The 16948-nt window shown below is 43.1% G+C and overlaps 2 protein-coding genes and 1 long non-coding RNA gene across 6 annotated transcripts in view; 2 read left to right on the plus strand and 1 right to left on the minus strand.

Moving 5' to 3' along the window:
- LOC140917253 (uncharacterized) overlaps nt 1–3750 on the plus strand; it is a 22399-nt gene extending 18649 nt beyond the window's left edge. The window contains exon 4 of the long non-coding RNA XR_012160765.1: nt 3626–3750. This is a non-coding gene — a long non-coding RNA (uncharacterized LOC140917253). The remainder of the gene's footprint in view (nt 1–3625) is intronic.
- Nucleotides 1–11968, minus strand: part of NDUFV3 (NADH:ubiquinone oxidoreductase subunit V3) — a 19366-nt gene extending 7398 nt beyond the window's left edge. Inside the window, exons 1-2 of one of the 2 annotated variants that reach the window (XR_012160743.2) lie at nt 11715–11968; nt 5472–5565 (exon numbers count right to left, since the gene is read on the minus strand). Coding sequence is in view for 1 of the 2 variants with exons in the window: in XM_073359492.2 (XP_073215593.1) it covers nt 5472–5565; nt 11715–11762 (142 nt within the window). In the remaining variant the exon portion in view is untranslated. The remainder of the gene's footprint in view (nt 1–5471; nt 5566–11714) is intronic. The other variant, XM_073359492.2, reaches the window with a different exon arrangement.
- Nucleotides 11969–14250: 2282 nt separating this feature from the next.
- WDR4 (WDR4 tRNA N7-guanosine methyltransferase non-catalytic subunit) overlaps nt 14251–16948 on the plus strand; it is a 32038-nt gene continuing 29340 nt past the window's right edge. Inside the window, exon 1 of one of the 3 annotated variants that reach the window (XM_073359662.2) lies at nt 14251–14576. Coding sequence is in view for 2 of the 3 variants with exons in the window: in XM_073359652.2 (XP_073215753.1) it covers nt 16069–16178 (110 nt within the window). In the remaining variant the exon portion in view is untranslated. Of the gene's footprint in view, nt 14577–16017; nt 16179–16424; nt 16448–16948 lie in introns of those variants that run through there. The other 2 variants (XM_073359652.2, XM_078854451.1) reach the window with 2 other exon arrangements.

Raw genomic sequence — 16948 nt, forward strand, 5'->3', positions numbered from 1 at the left:
ACTGAAATCACTCAAATGGAGTATTAATACTGTGCATCATTAAAGACTGGAAAAAAAGATTACGATTTAAAATTCAGTGAAGAGTGAAATATTATATTTGTCAGCATATATCATTAACCATGCGATCAAATTATTAATAGTATAGAAGTTTAGTTCGGCACTGAGCAGAAGAGCATTTTCGCGAAGTCAGTGGCTATATTACCAAGCTTTTTGACTAGCAATATTGAGGTGCTTCCAGCTTTGTACCACAGGATGCACTCAACTAACATTGAACTGAACTGGCTCTATTGGAACGATAACATGTCCCTTTCAGTGGCTGGCATGGACATATTATCCTCATGAGTGACTTAGAAGATAAACATAACAGTGGTATCATCAGCAGAGGCTCTAAATGATAGAAAACAGCAGCCAGTAGGACTAGTAGAACCAGTTTAAAATGTATTCATTTTCAGAAAAATAGAATATGGAAATGTCATTTTTGTTCCGTCAGTGATTTCCACAACAAATGTGTTCATTTTATCAAGGCAAAGAAGATTTTCACACCTCCTCAAGCTGGGATCTGAAAAATCAGGCTGTGTTCTATGTATTTTTATTACCAATAAAATACACTGGATGGAATAATCATGTACTCAAAGGAAGATGTCCTAATTGGTCTTTTTCTACACTATCCAGAGGCTTACAAGAGTTAGAGATTCCAGAAATTGATGCTATGATACTACAGTGATGACAACCCTAAAAATACCATATATAATTATTGTTTTATGTATATTTTTACCAAAACCATGCTTCAAAACAAAGATACTATACAAAACAGTAACTGGCAGCAGCTATTGATTTAAAATATTTTAAGTTTGTACTTTTCTGAGCATTATCAATGACGGGAAGGCCGCAAAGGCTCTTGGGTAGGATATCCAAGGTTTTATTTCCCAAGCTTTTTCAGAGATAAAGGTTAGGGATTGGGAGAGTTTGTTTTGGAGAAATCTTTTCAAGCAGGTTCTTTTTAATCTGTCTTTGACATGTGTGATTATTAAGTTATTTAAATTTTGCATATGCCTAGAAAATAACTAATAGATGCAATGTACAAGTCTGAACAAATAAAAATAGCTAACTGTATGTTATTTTCTAACAAGATATGCTCAGTCCTAACCTCCTAAAAAATACTGAAAAATGGAAAGTTTGGGATTGACATACATGTACATGTATAAAGCTTAAATTACAAGCAACCAACATGATTGTTATGGATCAGATACTATCATTTTCTACTTTTTCATAAAATCCTGATCAGTATTTTCCTAAAATAATGCTAAACTGAGATTGAGGGCATTTAAGCAACTGTTTCCATTTTTTATGAAAACATTAAAAATACAGGTCATTGGCCACAACTCTTTGAAGGGATCCAGAAGCACATGCTCTTGAAGTCCATGAAGTGTACTTTTTGCTCAGGAGTAAAAGTCCAAGATTCTGAATTATTTTTGTAGTATTAGGGCCTTAATCTTTAGTCTGGTCAATTTTTATTTATAAACATGTAGCTGAAATTGTTGCTTAACTTTTACTCACTTTAAGTGATTAAAAAAAGGGACAGGATCTAGATATTACAGCATTTTATAAATACTCTATCGCAGGGTGGATAAGAATCGGTTGATTTAAAAAAAATCAATTTTTTAAATTTAAATTAAATGCAGGTTTATTTTAAAAAACTATTTAAAATTAAATTTGAAATTGTGACAACCTATATTAAAACAAATTTTCTATAATCTATAAAATCATTTATATAATATTAAGCAGTACATTTGCTTCCAACTTTTAAAGAAAGTCAAATCACTGAATTTGTGGAAGCAATTGGAATGAGAGTTTGAAGTGCGAAGCCTGCTTTTGACAACAGTAGCTTCTTCTCCAAGTGCAGAGAGAACATCTTTATTTCAGTTTATTCAACTAGTTCAGTTCAATGTTCATTCAAAGTTAAGAAACCAATTAGAAGTCTAAAAAACAGGAAGGCTTATTTTCCTCTTCCAATCCAAAGACAAGGTGTGAGGGGATGAATCATAGAATCATAGACTTTAAGGTCAGAAGGGACCATTATGATAGTCTAGTCTGACCTCCTGCACAACAAAGGCCACAGAATCTCACCCACCCACTCCTGTAACAAACCTCTAACCTATGTCTCAGCTACTGAAGTCCTCAAATCGTGGTTTGAAGACTTTGAGGTGCAGAGAATCCTCCAGCAAGTGACCCATGTCCCACGTTGCAGAGGAAGGCAAAAAACCCCCAGGGCCTCTGCCAATCTGCCCTGGAGGAAAATTCCTTCCTGATCCCAAATATAGCGATCAGCTAAACCCTGAGCATGTGGGCAAGACTCACCAGCCAGACACCCAGGAAAGAATTCTCTGTAGTAATTCAGATTGCACCCCATCTAACATCCCATCACAGGCCATTGGGTATATCTACCGCTAATAGTTGAAGATCATCAATTAATTGCCAAAATTAGGCTATCCCATCATATCATCCCTTCCATAAACTTATAAAGCTTAGTCTTGATGCCAGATGTGTCTTTTGCTCCAACTGCTTCCCTTGGAAGGCTGTTCCAGAACTTCACTCCTCTGATGGTTAGAAACCTTCATCTAATTTCAAGTCTAAACTTCCTGATGGCCAGTTTATATCCATTTGTTCTTGTGTCCACATTGGTACCGAGCTTAAATAATTCTTCTCCCTCCGTGGTATTTATCCCTCTGATATATTTATAGATAGCAATCATATCTCCCCTCAGCCTTCTTTTGGTTAGGCTAAACAAGCCGAGCTCTTTGAGTCTCCTTTCATAGGACAGGTTTTCCATTCCTCGGATCATCGTAGTAGCCCTTCTCTGTACCTGTTCCAGTTTGAATTAATCTTTCTTAAACATGGGAGACCAGAACTGTACACAATATTCCAGATGAGGTCTCACCAGTGCCTTGTATAACGGTACGAACACCTCCTTATCTCTACTGGAAAGACCTACTAGTTCTAAAATCTTGAAGGACTGGTAACCTAGAAACAATCAGTTGAATACAAAAAGAAAAGGAGTACTTGTGGCACCTTAGAGACTAACCAATTTATTTGAGCATAAGCTTTCGTGAGCTACAGCTCACTTCATCGGATGCATACCGTGGAAACTGCAGTAGACATTATATGCACACAGAGACCATGAAACAATACCTCCTCCCACCCCACTGTCCTGCTGGTAATAGCTTATCTAAAGTGATCATCAAGTTGGGCCATAACCTGGATTTGTGCTGGAAATGGCCCAACTTGATGATCACTTTAGATAAGCTATTACCAGCAGGACAGTGGGGTGGGAGGGGGTATTGTTTCATGGTCTCTGTGTGCATATAATGTCTACTGCAGTTTCCACGGTATGCATCCGATGAAGTGAGCTGTAGCCCACGAAAGCTCATGCTCAAATAAATTGGTTAGTCTCTAAGGTGCCACAAGTACGCCTTTTCTTTTTGCAAAGACAGACTAACACGGCTGTTACTCTGAAACCTTTCTTTATAATGGGCTACACCCGAACCCACCAGAGGCCAATGTCCCAGGCTGTGAGGGGAATATTTGAAGTCCAGATCCAAGTTTTACAGTTTATACTTATCTCTAGTTACAGGTGAAAAGTGAATTTCGGAGACTCATTACAGTCACTTTTTGTCCACATGCCAAAGCCACTTCATACTGGGATCCCAGCAATCTGCTAAACTGAGGCCAAGGAATCCAATAGCTTAGCTGTTGCAGGTAAGATTTTAGGTGTATTGGCTGCACTGGGGTGGGCAGGAAAGAAATGTTTGGCTTACAACAGTGGTTCACAACCAGGGGTCCAGGGCCACTGCGAACAGGTTTCAGGGGGGCCGCCAAACAGGACCAGCGTTAGACTCGCTGTGGCTTAGGGCAGAAAGCCGAAGCCCCACAGCATGGGGCTGAAGCCCAGAGCCCTGCTACCTGGATCTGAAGCAGAAGTCTTAGAAACTTAGCTTTATGGTGCCCCTGTGGTTTGGGGCCCCGGGCAGTGCCCTGCTTGCTACCCCTTAATGCCAGCCCTGCTGTTTATATGCAGAAAATCAGATGCACAGGTGGCCTGTGAAGTTTTTCTAACATGTCAGGGGGGCCTCAGAAAGAAAAAGGTCGAGAACCCCTGGCTTACAATACATAGGTCTACATTTTGCCTGATATAAACCAGTTGCAACTAGTCCTTTGCTAACATGGGCGTGTGGCAAAACCCATCTGTTTGATAAGAACTAGTGCAGGTGGAGGCAGTTGAGGGTCGAATTTCCATGTGGTGAAGGGTTTAAGTTTTATTGGCTTGCTGACTGACAATAAGATGAAGTGTGGTGGGAAGCTGTTGTTTTGGACAGTTTCATATGGTACTACAGCATTTTGTTTTTAAATTACTTCTGGGGGCATTCTATGCCAAAAAAAATTAAAAATTCTCTGCACAATATTTTAAAATTCTGCAATTTTTTTTGTCAAAATAACATTACATGATCGCGCCAGTTTCAGTTATTTTGGTAATTTATTTCAAAATACCTGTCCGCAAGTATGTCTGTAACAATACAGACACACACAAAAATGCCCCCAGGAGTAGAGAGTTAAAGAAACCGCTATGACAACCCAGTTCCTGTTTTTCTGCCCTCTTCCTCACCCCCCAAGCCAAGCCACGGGGCCAGACACCCACAACCCCTGCCCCCCAAAAGCCCAGCCATGGGGCCCTGCCAGCCAATACACCTGAACCACCTCCCTCCCAGAGCCCAGCCACGGGCCCCCAGCTCAGATACCCGCACCCACTCCTCCCCCAGAGCCCAGCTCTGCCCCCGCCCCCCAGCCCAGACATCCTCTCCCCAGAGAGAGAGAGAGAAACAGCCTGATGCTTGGTCCCAGGCTTGCACAGAGTTTCCTGTGTGCCACCTTCTCCTTCCCTCAGGGCATGCTGGGAACTGCAGCTGCCAGGAAACCTCTAACTCCCTCTCCCTCCCCCCAGCAATGTCTTCTATGTGCAAGCTGGGTTCTGCTGGGTGCAGCAGCCCATAGTGGTGGCTAGCAGCACTGCAGCCCATTTCTGTGTGGAAAAGGAAATTCTGCACGTACATTAATTTCTGCAAAATTCTGCATTACACAGTGGCGCAGAATTCCCCCAGGAGTATTAAATGTATGTCAAAGGTGCTCAGAGTGTGGGAGTCCTTTGATATGGATTATGTTTATGAAAATCGATAAAATTGCCTCTCCCCCTTAAGATTTATAAATAGTTTCATGACATAGAAGAATAAGTCACAAATTTAAATTAAATTACAAATTTGTAATCTGGACATTCTACAGACTAAAAAGCCATTCAATTGCTTCTTGTTAAATACCAAATGAAAAAATGAAGTTTCTATTAGCTGTGCACCTATTTTAATGTGCTCATATACATGACAAATGCACACAACCATCAATTTAAGAAAAAATAAATATCTTACTCTTTTTTTGACCTTTTTCAGAGCCCTCTGATTTGGTGCAGAGAGAAAGAGATGGAGAGAGGCTTCGGAGTCCCCATGCTTCTAGCTGTAAAGTCTGCAAAATTAAAATCAAACAAATCTCTTATTTTTTTATTAGATAGAACTTTGATTTTTCATCTGTAGTGTTCTTCTGATTTACTGTTAACTACTGATTTCCGTAAGGTGCAAAGATGGATGATTGACATGAATTCCCTGGATGCAGTAGAAAGGTGATGGTGGAACGGTTATCTCATTGGGATTCCTCTCACAGATTTACTTTCTGTGAAACAGCAGAGACTAATCAGAAATTCCTGTTCCTAAATTATACAGATAAAATACTGATGCTATCTATGTATACCACTTATACCAAGGAATAGTACAGTTAAACTAAACAAACATTTAGAAGTATGGAAGGAAACAGGTAAAGCTAGATAGTTAAACACAATCAACTCATAGAATCTCTTACAATATGAAATTAGAGACCAGAAATGCTCATGACATCCACTCACCCTACATTATATTACACACAAAAATGTTAAGAAAACATTAGGCTGCAAAGCCAAGCACTCACACTTTGAGAACTGCTAGATTTACCGTTATCTGTCCCCAGTGCACATCCAAGCTGTGCACTGATGAGGAGCCTGTGGAAAAGACAGTATGCGAACATGTAACTGCAAGATCCTAATGCATATGCACAAGGAGGCCAAGTTAAGGTTGCACGAACAACCATAAATCTGTATGCAGTGTTTACGAAGCAGTGTTGGTCCCAGGATTTTAGAGAGACAAGGTTGGTGAGATAATATCTTTCACTGGTCCAACTTCTGTTGGTGAGAGAGACATGCTTTCAAGCTCTACAGAGCTCTTCTTCACAGAAGCACTGCTGCATCCAGGTCATGGTTTGGATGGAGCCTCGTCTGGCTCTCTTTTTCCCCACCTGGGAGGTGGAAGGGCTCCTACAACAATGGTGCTCCTAGGAGGGTATGTGCATGAGACACTGGAACCACAAGTTGGGTCTGGAGAGAAGTTATGAGGGAACCCAGCTCCAGTCTCTCTCCACTGCCCTGGCTACTCTCATAACAGCTGTCTGGCAGCAGAATATCTGCTGCTTGTTCAGAATTCAGGCCAAGCTCTTTGTAACAGTGAGGGTTTCTGGTAAGCTGCAAAGAGGATCCAGTACATTCTCTATAATGGAAAGCATTAGGCAACCCAAATATTGGGTTTTCGACCAGCTCCCCTTATGCAGTTCCACTGCAGGCTACAAACTCTATTAAGTCATGACTCTCCTGCTTCATATGGTCCGGAGTCCCCTTAACTTTATTAGCCAGTGTCAAGGTTCCCTCCCCACTCTGAACTCTAGGGTACAGATGTGGGGGACCTGCATGAAAGACCCCCTAAGCTTATTTCTACCAGCTTAGGTTAAAAACTTCCCCAAGGCACAAATCCTTCCTTGTCCTTGGATGGGTACTGCTGCCACCACCAAATGAGTTAGACAAAGATTCAGGAAAAGGACCACTTGGAGTTCCTGTTTCCTTAAAATATCCCCCCAAGCCACTTCACCCCCTTTCCTGGGGAGGCTTGAGAATAATCTACCAACCAAATAGGTAAACCAGGTGAACACAGACCAGACCCTTGGGTTTTTAGGACACTAAAAACCCTAATCAGATTCCTAAAAACAGAACTTTATTATAAAGAAAAGAAGTAAAAGAAGCACCTCTGTAAAATCAGGACAGAAGGTAACTTTACAGGGTAATCAGATTCAAAACACAGAGGATTTCCCGCTAGGCAAAACTTTAAAGTTACAAAAAACAGAGATAAACTTCCCTCTTAGCACAGGGAAAATTCACAAGCTAAAACAAAAGATAATCTAACGCCTTTCCTTGCTTTACTTACAATTTTTGTAATCCTAGACCTCATTTCAGACAGGGTTTTAAGAAATGTTTTTTCCTGCCCCTGGTCCCTCTCTGGCTCCGAGAGAACACAAAGAAAAACCTTCCCCCACAGATTTGAAAGTATCTTTTGGTCATGTGCCATCCAGGTTATCTGAGTTTCTTAACCCTTTGCAGGTAAAGGAGGGATTTTATGCTACCCTTAGCTGTATGTTTATGACAGCCAGATACTCCAAAATTGTGCTTTTTACTCTCTCGTATATAGGCAAGACAACAGTCCTCCATCACAACCACATTTTACTGTCTATTCTCAATACACATTCCTGAAACACCTTTTGGAATATTAGATGGAATTTGAAGGGGGAAAAGACTGGAGGGGCAAAAAATCCAATCTAATTTATCCATGCTTCTTATATAAATTAGAAATCCCATTACACCTTTCTCATTTTGAATCGGAGACCCACACCTGCCACTCATATACAGATCACGTCTACCTACATCCAATCAACTCTACACAAACACCCAACCATCAACCCCAACTACTACTGCCAGAATAGAAGAGTGTTTCCAATGTGTCTATAAAATGTACCACATTTTCAACTGTAGACAACTATTGCAAAAATTTCTCAAAAGCTGTGGTTATGAAATACATATAGCGAAGCTCTATGCAGGCAGTTAGGACTGTTCTGAGCCAGGGCAATGTGATTTTACACATGCATATGTAAGATTCTATGAACAGTGAATATATGTAAGTATTTATTTACCTACCCCTCACTATTTATTTCCTCGCTTTTAAAATGTTTAGGAATTTTAGGGGGGCAGGGGTGAGGGGGGTTGGACTAGAAATTTAAAAAACCTAGTAGTGTTCCTTAACTTACACAGTAGCAAATTTCATTTTCATTTAAAAGAAAACAGCTATGGAGCACTTACAAGTTTAAAAATTGCACACGTTCATGGCTTCCTGTAGCTCACTCTGCAAATTTTAAACCCTACTGTAAAACCAGGTCAGGGGACAACTACTTTGTTACCAGAGCCTCTGACTGTTATTTATGTAGCACAGAAAGGGCCAAAATGCTCTTCCAAAACTAATATTATTGGCATTATCCAAATATTGAGCCCAAAGAAAATACCTCTGAGTTTTACTCCTTTTCTGTTCAAGAAGAAAGAAATTTCACAAAACATGCAAAAAACACAACCTTTTGCATTTATACTTCTGGAGAGCATCTATATTAGAAAAAAATAATAGTATTCATACCGGATCAGCCAGCCAACAACAATGCTTAGACCCAAATTTCATGATACAGTGATAAAAATGCCCCTCGAGACCAAAGCTGAAGCTGTTTGGCACAGCCGCTGTAATACAGGTACAGTACTCATTTTTTTTTCTGTTCAGTTTTGTCTAAACTAGTCTGTGCTGGAAAGATTTCAAGGGCTTCTCCTCTCTCCTCACCCTCCTCGCAATCAATTAACCATTTTTCCAGAAGGGTCAGGGTAATGCTGCCCAGTATGCATTCAAGCATCATAGTCTTATTCTGTAGAGGAATTATTTGTTGTTTACACTGTTTCCTTCCAGAATGACATTTTTGGCTGTATTGGATCATGTTTTATATTCTGCCATACTGTGTCCTGGTTTATGTTATATTGCACTAACAGGAAAAAAAACAGAAAAAGCAAACAGCAAGTAAAGCTCAAATGTTTGTTGACACTGTGGGCTACACTCTTAAAGCATGTAGCAGTGAACAATTCTGTTTTGGTAGAAAACGATACATAGGTTTGGCAGAAATTAATTTAAAAAATAATAATTTTGGCAGACAATATTAATGTTTATTTTTAAACTTTTTTTCTATTTTTATCTATTTAAATTTTCACAATAGCGGGAAATTCTGAGGGATGTAGGACAATAATTATTTAATGACTGTAGATGTTGAGATTCAAAAGGTTAAAGCATTGTAACTGTTAAAACACAAATTGTAAACATCACACATCAAAGTATATCCTTAAATCTAACTAATAAATTCTTACTTTTTGCCTATCTGTACATTATCATCAATAGAAATGTTTTTGTCAGTTTGTGAGTGTACACTGAAATTGACATTTACTGATAAAAATCTAATCCTTCCAAGCCTAAAGATACACAGTAGTTTTTTGCCAACTCTGTATCTCTGAGGCACATGGAACAGAATTTGAGATCTGGTCATGGACTACCTACCTATCTAGCTCAGTGTCAGGCAGTAGCCACTACCTATTAAAGAAAGACAAAAATCAATTTAAACACACACAGTCAAATGTAAAATGAGGTACAGTATGTGTGTGTAGGATTTTCTTCCTGATGCCAATAATAGTAAATTTACTTTTTGAAGCATGAGATTTGTTTTCACCTCGAGCTGTTTCTTGCATTATTGTGTAGAAACATTTAAGACTCGTTGCAGAGCTTATAACTAGGGTTGGCAGAATTCTATTTTTTTTTTTATGTTGACAGATAATATTGTTTATTTTTAAGCATTTTTTATTTTTATATTGATTTAAATTTTCACAGTTGCAGGAAACTGGGGTGGAGTCAAACAATAATTATTTAGTAACAGTAGATATTGAGATTAAAAATTTAAAGTTTTAACAATTAAAACACAAATTGTCAACATCACGTCAAGAACTATAATTGATCTTAGCCACAAAAAAAAAAAACCCAGAGAAGCAATATCCTTAAATCAATAACTCAGACCTGTTATTACTATTCATTCACTAGTCCATTTGTAACAAGCCTAATTTAAAAGTCTAAGTCACTGGATTTTTGACTGTAATAAGTTCTCAGGCAGCTTTTTTCTTACTTTATCTATAAATTTTGATAATTATCAATGGGATATTTTTCATCAGTTTGTGTATGGACAGTGATATTGACATTTACTGGTAAAAATCTAATCCTTCCAAGCCTACTTATACCCATGTTTGAAACTCTTTTCAAGCACCATTCTAACAGATTGCATCAAATGAAGTCCAGTCTGCCTGGGCCTTTTCTTCACGAGGAAGGCTAACAAGTATTAGACACACCTTTCTCCCCTGGTGTGGGCATGACCAGACATGGAGCCTGGGCCCTGCTAGGAGGGACAATAGCAGTCCTGGCTATTGAAGCATGCCGTCAGGCAAACAAGCTGGAATGTTTTGAAAATCTGCAGTAACACATTTTCCAGATTTTCCAGCCAGGCTCCAGTGCAGAGAGAGGCCTGTCTACAGCAGGGCACTGAGCACACCACTCTGGTTGGGACCGCAAGGGGACAGCACAACCCCATGCTCCTAGCCACAGCACTGCTGTATGCAGGCAGGTCTCCACATAGGGTTGCCAGCTGTCTGGTTTTCTGTCACTGGGAACCATGGCCAATGGGAGTTGCGTGGGCTGCCGCCTGCAGATGAAGCAGCGCAGAGCCACCTGGCCATACCTCCGCAAAGGAGCCGGACAAGGGACATGCCGCGGCTTCCAGGAGCTGCTTGAGGAAAGCGCCACCTGAAGCCTGCAACCCTGACCCGCTCCCATGCCCCAACCCCCTTCCCCAGCCCTGATCCCCCTCCCTCCAAATCACTCATCCCCAGCCCAGAGCACCCTCCTGCACCCCCAAGCCCTCATCCCCAGCCCCACCCCAAAGCCCACACCCCCAGCTGGAGCCCTCACATCCCAACCCCATGAAAATGAGCAAGTGAGGGTGAAGACAGCAAGCGGGGGGGACGGGGGAGAAGGGGGCCAAGATGGAGTGAGCGGGGGACAGGGCAGTGGTGTTCAGTTTTGTGCAAGTAGAAAGTTGGCCACCCTTGGCTGCAGAGCGCCTCTTGCCATAGCACTGCCCAGCACAAGGGGTGGCAGCCTCAGACTCCCTCCTCTGGATCGGCAGAAGACTGAGCCCTCCCAGCACATGCACAGGCCCGACCCTCCCAGCCGCACCCACAGACGCATGCGCAGCACCTATGGTGCCCCACCCCTCCCTCATTGCGTCCAGGCTCCCTCTGGGAACGTGAAGCACAGAGAACACGACGCATGCGCACTAGCCACACTCCGCCTCTCCCCCAGCTAGGGAAACTGACCCCGGTCGACTGGAGTGGCGGCAGAGCCCGGACGCATGCGTAATTGCTACTGTCCTTGCGCCCCTGCCCGAGGAGTCACGGGCCCCTTGGGACAGTGTGCGCAACGGCGGGGGGGGCGTGGCTGAGTTCTGGCGCATGCGCACCAAACAGGAGCCGCAGCCCCGAGGTGATTTGAACGGGAAGTCCCACTCACGCGAGCCGGCCAAGCAGGGACCGGTGTTTGCGCCCCTCTTACCCCCACCCACGGGAGAGCATCAGCCCCGCCGCTTACCTTGAGAGTCACGGCCCGGCCGCAGCCCAGCAGCGAAGAGGCGGCCATGTCTGTGTCACCTCCACCAGTCCCCCGGCGCCGCGGGGAAACACGGCACCAGCAGCAAAGGTACCCACCCCTCCGGGCCTCGTTCTGAGTGTCCCCGCGGGGTGGGCGGGCCTCGGTGCAGAGACTCCTCCCCCTGGCCGGCAGCGTTCCGTCTGCCCCGCCCACCGCCACAGGAGCCAGCCCTATTCCTGCGCTCGCTGGTGCTGGTGGCAGCGGCCTGCATGCATGATAGCCCCACCTACGTGAGGAGCCCCCACTCCCTGTGAGGGGACCAGCCCCCCTCTCACAGCGGAGGAAGCTGAAGCACAGAGTGCAAGTGACGGTGACCTGCCCAGGAGCACGTCCAGCAAAACAGGAGAAGCGCTGGGGTAGCAGCAGGCAGGAGGAGTGCATACTCCATCCTGGTTGCAGAGGGGTAGGTGGACTTCTGTCTCCGCTGCTGGGGTCATGACTTCACATCCCTGTGCTTCAGCCACAGGACTGTTCCATGTATAGTGCCAGTCCTGAAGCTTCCAAAGAACGGGAGAGAAGGTTATAGCTATGATCTTTTGTAAAGACAAAGATTTTCCAACAAGACGTTGTTAGCTCTTTTCAGTGCAGTTTTCTAAGGCCTCAATCCTGCAAAACTACTACTAAACAGAGGGCTTACTACTTCCAGTATTAAGTGTTGTGCAAGATTAGATCTTAATTTTGCAGGGAACCAGTATACTAGCAAGGAGCATGCCATATAATTAAATTTTCACTTGGAAATATGAACACAGTGCATAACAAAGTCTAAATAGCAACAACAGGTGAAGGTGCAGTGACATTTTAAAAATAGCTTAACTAGTTAGGTTTCAGAGTAGCAGCTTTCAGAGGAACAGCCGTGTTAGTCTGTATTCGCAAAAAGAAAAGGAGTACTTGTGGCACCTTAGAGACTAACCAATTTATTTGAGCATAAGCTTTCGTGAGCTACAGCTCACTTCCTCAGATGCATATCGTGGAAACTGCAGCAGGCTTTATATATACACAGAGAATATGAAACAATACCTCCTCCCACCCCTCGCTGTAGCTCACAAACGCTTATGCTCAAATAAATGCGTTAGTCTCTAAGGTGCCACAAGTACTGATTTTCTTAACTAGTTAGTGATATTAGAAAAGCACTTTTAAACAGAGTGCCAAATGAAATAAGTATTAATAATTACTTTTTAGGACTATATGCACAGAATCAACCCCCTGAAGTATCCAGTGTTACCAGCTAGAATGAAAACAACAAGGAATCTTTGTGGCACCTTAGAGACTAGTAAATTTATTTCGGCATAAGCTTTCATGGGCTAGAACCCACTTAATCAGATGCATGGAGTGGAAAATACAGTAGCAGGTAAATATATATATATATAGTACATGAAAAGATGGGAGTTGCCTTACCAAGTTGGGGGTTGGTCTAATGAGACAATAAGGGAGGAAAAATCACTTTTGTAGTGGTAACGAGGGTGACCCATTTGAAACAGTTGACAAGAAGGTGTGAGTAACTGTAGGGGGAAAACTACCACTCTGAAACCTATCTAGAATGATAATTTTTAACATTTATAGAACATACAGTAGGACTCCTTTTTCAAAACACTGTTCAAACATTAACTAATGAATTATCAGAGTACATGTTAAGTAAGTACACATTGTTATCCATATTTTACAAATGGAGAAACTGAACAATCAAGGCCATAAATTCTGTCTCAAAGTTCTCAGTATAGTTTGACAATTTACTTTCATGCAGGCTCCTGTGTGCACAGCTCTTTGTTGGATCAGAGCCTAAATTACTTGGCCCAGGACCTATGGCAAGTATGTGACAGACATAGGGTTTAGAACTCAGGAAAACTGCCTTCTTAGCCTTAGTTCATAACACTAAACTACACTGCCTTCTGAAACTTAGACTTAGATAAACTGTTACTTGCAGAGAAAAATCTAGGCATTGAAGTGTAGCAAATTTAGATTGAATCACTTTTAGTTTATATATTCATAGTATAATTTGTACTGATAATGATTAAAAAGCAGAAGCTTTAATTAAATCTTGACTTTCTATAAAGCTTTTCCCTATGAAAGTTATAATTTACAGACCAAAAGTAGAACACTTCTACAAACATCCATGTAGAAGTAATTTTACAGACATGAATTCTCTCATTAACTTCAAACTACTCATGTGCATAAATTTAAAGTGTCTGCAAAATCTGGGGTATTAGTCAATGTTTAAGGGACACTTAATTTGCATTTTTGATTAATTTAAACATATTCAGTGTTCTTATAGTATGTCCTGATAGTTTTTAAAAAAATCCTTTAGAACATATGAATATAGAGGTTTTCCTGTTCCTTTCTTTATATTTATCAGAAGGAAGCTTTGGTTGAGCATGAGACTCAGGATGCCAAACATCCTCAGGCTCACTCTTTATTCCCTCTTCTTTCTCTTTGTGCTGCTTGTTCTGTTTCAGCTGTCGTGTGACTGTTCTTGATGAGCACCCCTTGCAAAGCCCAGAGGAGGGAAAGCACCATTAACAAAGCAGTCTGTTATTACTAAGTAATCACAAATGTGTTAAGGAGTTATTTTGCAATTTATTTAAAATTATTGCATATTATTCACATTTTGAGGACAAAGTTCGAAATATGGTATGGGAACACAAAGTCACACAAAACATACACCGCAGCTTATTGAAAACCCAACAATTGGATCAACTGATTTGGCTGCCAGCCACAAATGATAACAGTATAGAAGATAACCAGCAATTTGTGCTGAAGACAGCATCACAGAGAAGTTGGGAGTGTGTCTGCATTACATTCATGCAGGTAATGTATTCGCATTCCACATTTTTGCAGGTATTTTCCTAATATTTTCTTTTTCAGTGATCTGCAAATCCCTGTCAGAACTCAGAGGAAATCTTTTCCCTAGCGTTTAAAAAAAAAATACATTTCCCTCAATCTTATGACCTCTGCCTCCCTTTTCTGCCCTTTGTCCAAATTTGTCATTCGGTGCAAAAGCAGCCTTTGTAGATTGTATGGTTTTTAATTGCTCAAGTTATTAGAGAACACAAAAGTATTGAAAAGGGACATCAGGCAAAGGATTCAAATTTTTCAATAAACTTATTGCATATAATATAGCTGTGCTGTTGTAGTTCTGTAGCACAGATGTTTCCTACATCAGTGGAAGGAGGTTTTCATTCCTCCTTTTTTAGTGGTGGTAGCTAGCTCAATGGAAGATCTAGCCATGTCTGCACCAAGAAGTTAGGTCAACCTAACTGCTGTACAGAGCATGAAATTTTTCACTGCCCTGAAAGATGTACTTAGAATCTAGTCTTAGATCAATCTAATTTTTAAGCAGAGACCAGGCCTTAGAGGTGTTACAGGCAGTAAGATCTCTGTAAGCACTTGGGGTTGTCCTTTGTTTGCTTTTGAAACCATGGATGAAAGATGACAGGTAACAGATTAGAATTGATCAAACAGAAATCTAGCTACTGATTCTGAAGGCCAGGAAGCTCTTTGCCTCAACATTCAAACACGTTTTCTATTTGGTCTTCTGTGCAGATCTTACTGTTTGAAACAACCTCCATCTTTCTGCCTCTCACTCTTTTCTAATTTCAACTAGGATCATCTTTTTCTTCCCTTGCCTACCCTTTTATAATTTATCTCCTGCTGCCATTATTTAACTCTAATAACCTAAAGCCTCTTGGGAATTTACAATGGGTATGACAGAAGCTACCCAAACTATCTGCAATTTATTACAGGACTGAGGCCTCCAGTTGCAATGTACTGAACAGGGATAGAACAAAAACAAAGTCTCAGCTGGGAGGGAGCAAATCCTAGGTGTTACACCACCTAGCACAAGGGGATCCGGGTCCATGACTAAGGCGCCTAGGCGCTACAGAAATATAAATAAAAACACTCTTCAAAACACCCCTCTATGCCAGAGCTCTAATTCCACTGGTTGCACTACGGCCCAGATGCTGGCCTAGGAGCCGGCCGCGGCGGCTCAAGGAGGCTGCCGGGCGCCTGCGCACTAGGAAGGGGACCATGCTGGGATCAAAAAGGCGGAATCCTCGAGCTCCGCACGAGCGCGGGAGCGAACGAGGACTGCGTGTGTCCAGCGCGTGCTGCTCCCCCGCTGCCGCTGGCCTCGCCCTTCCGTGCGTTACTGCGCAGGCGCCACCCCCGGGCCCCCACAGCGGAGGGGAGGTGTCCCCTGTACGTCACTAGTCAGCGCGCTTTGGGGTGTGACGTCCACGCCCCGCGTCGGCTACTCGGTCAACCGCGGCTGCGGGGGGCGCACGTGGGCGGCGCCCGCATGGAGCCGGCGGCGGCCGGGGGTCGCGGCCCGGGGCTGGCGCTATGCGGAGCCCTGATGGCTGCCAGCGGCGGGAGCCGCTTCCTGGCTGCTCGCTACCAGGAGCCCAGGTCAGTGCGGGCCGCGGGGGCCGGGCGCTGCCCGGGGACGGGGGGAGGCGGCGGCCGCCGCCGCCGCCGCCGCCGGGTGGATGCTGAGCGCGGCTCGCCGTCCGGCAGCGCGAGAGCCCGACCCGGGCAAGGCTTGTCCCCTCCCCGGCGGGTGGGGGGCGCGTGGAACGAGACGCGGCCTCCCGCTGCGCGTGTGCATGGCGGGCTGGGGAGCCTGCGGGGCGACGTGTCCGGTCTTTAAACCCCACCCCGACCAATGAGATGTCTGCGTAAGGGCCTCCCCCTCTTCCCTGGGAGTTCAGGAGCAGCAGCCCTGTCCCCTTGGCTCCAGGTGGCCTTTCAGTCCCTTTAAAGCTAGCTGAGGGCCAATTCCCGGCCCGAGTGCAGATGAACGTAACTTTATTAACTGTGTGACTTTATTTGACTACCCTGTATGTTGCTTATTCTTACACCTTGCTAATTCTGAATATATCTGGGCATTGTTTAAAGGGATACTTGCTGACGTTACAGTAGCAGCTGCGTTAGTCTGTATCGTTAAAGAGGCTCCCGCCACTTGAAACTTAATCACTTTAAAAAGTTGGTTTCAGAGTAGCAGCCGTGTTAGTCTGTATTCGCAAAAAGAAAAGGAGTACTTGTAGCACCTTAGAGACTAACCAATTTATTTGAGCATGAGCTTTCGTGAGCTACAGCTCACTTTATCGGTTATCAAAAGTTGGTTATCAGTATGGTCAGGTGTTAAAGTATCCTCTGACTCTGCTATTATTTTTGGT

This window comes from Lepidochelys kempii, chromosome 1 (genome assembly GCF_965140285.1).
Source record: "Lepidochelys kempii isolate rLepKem1 chromosome 1, rLepKem1.hap1, whole genome shotgun sequence".
Classification (NCBI taxonomy): Eukaryota; Metazoa; Chordata; order Testudines; family Cheloniidae; genus Lepidochelys; species Lepidochelys kempii.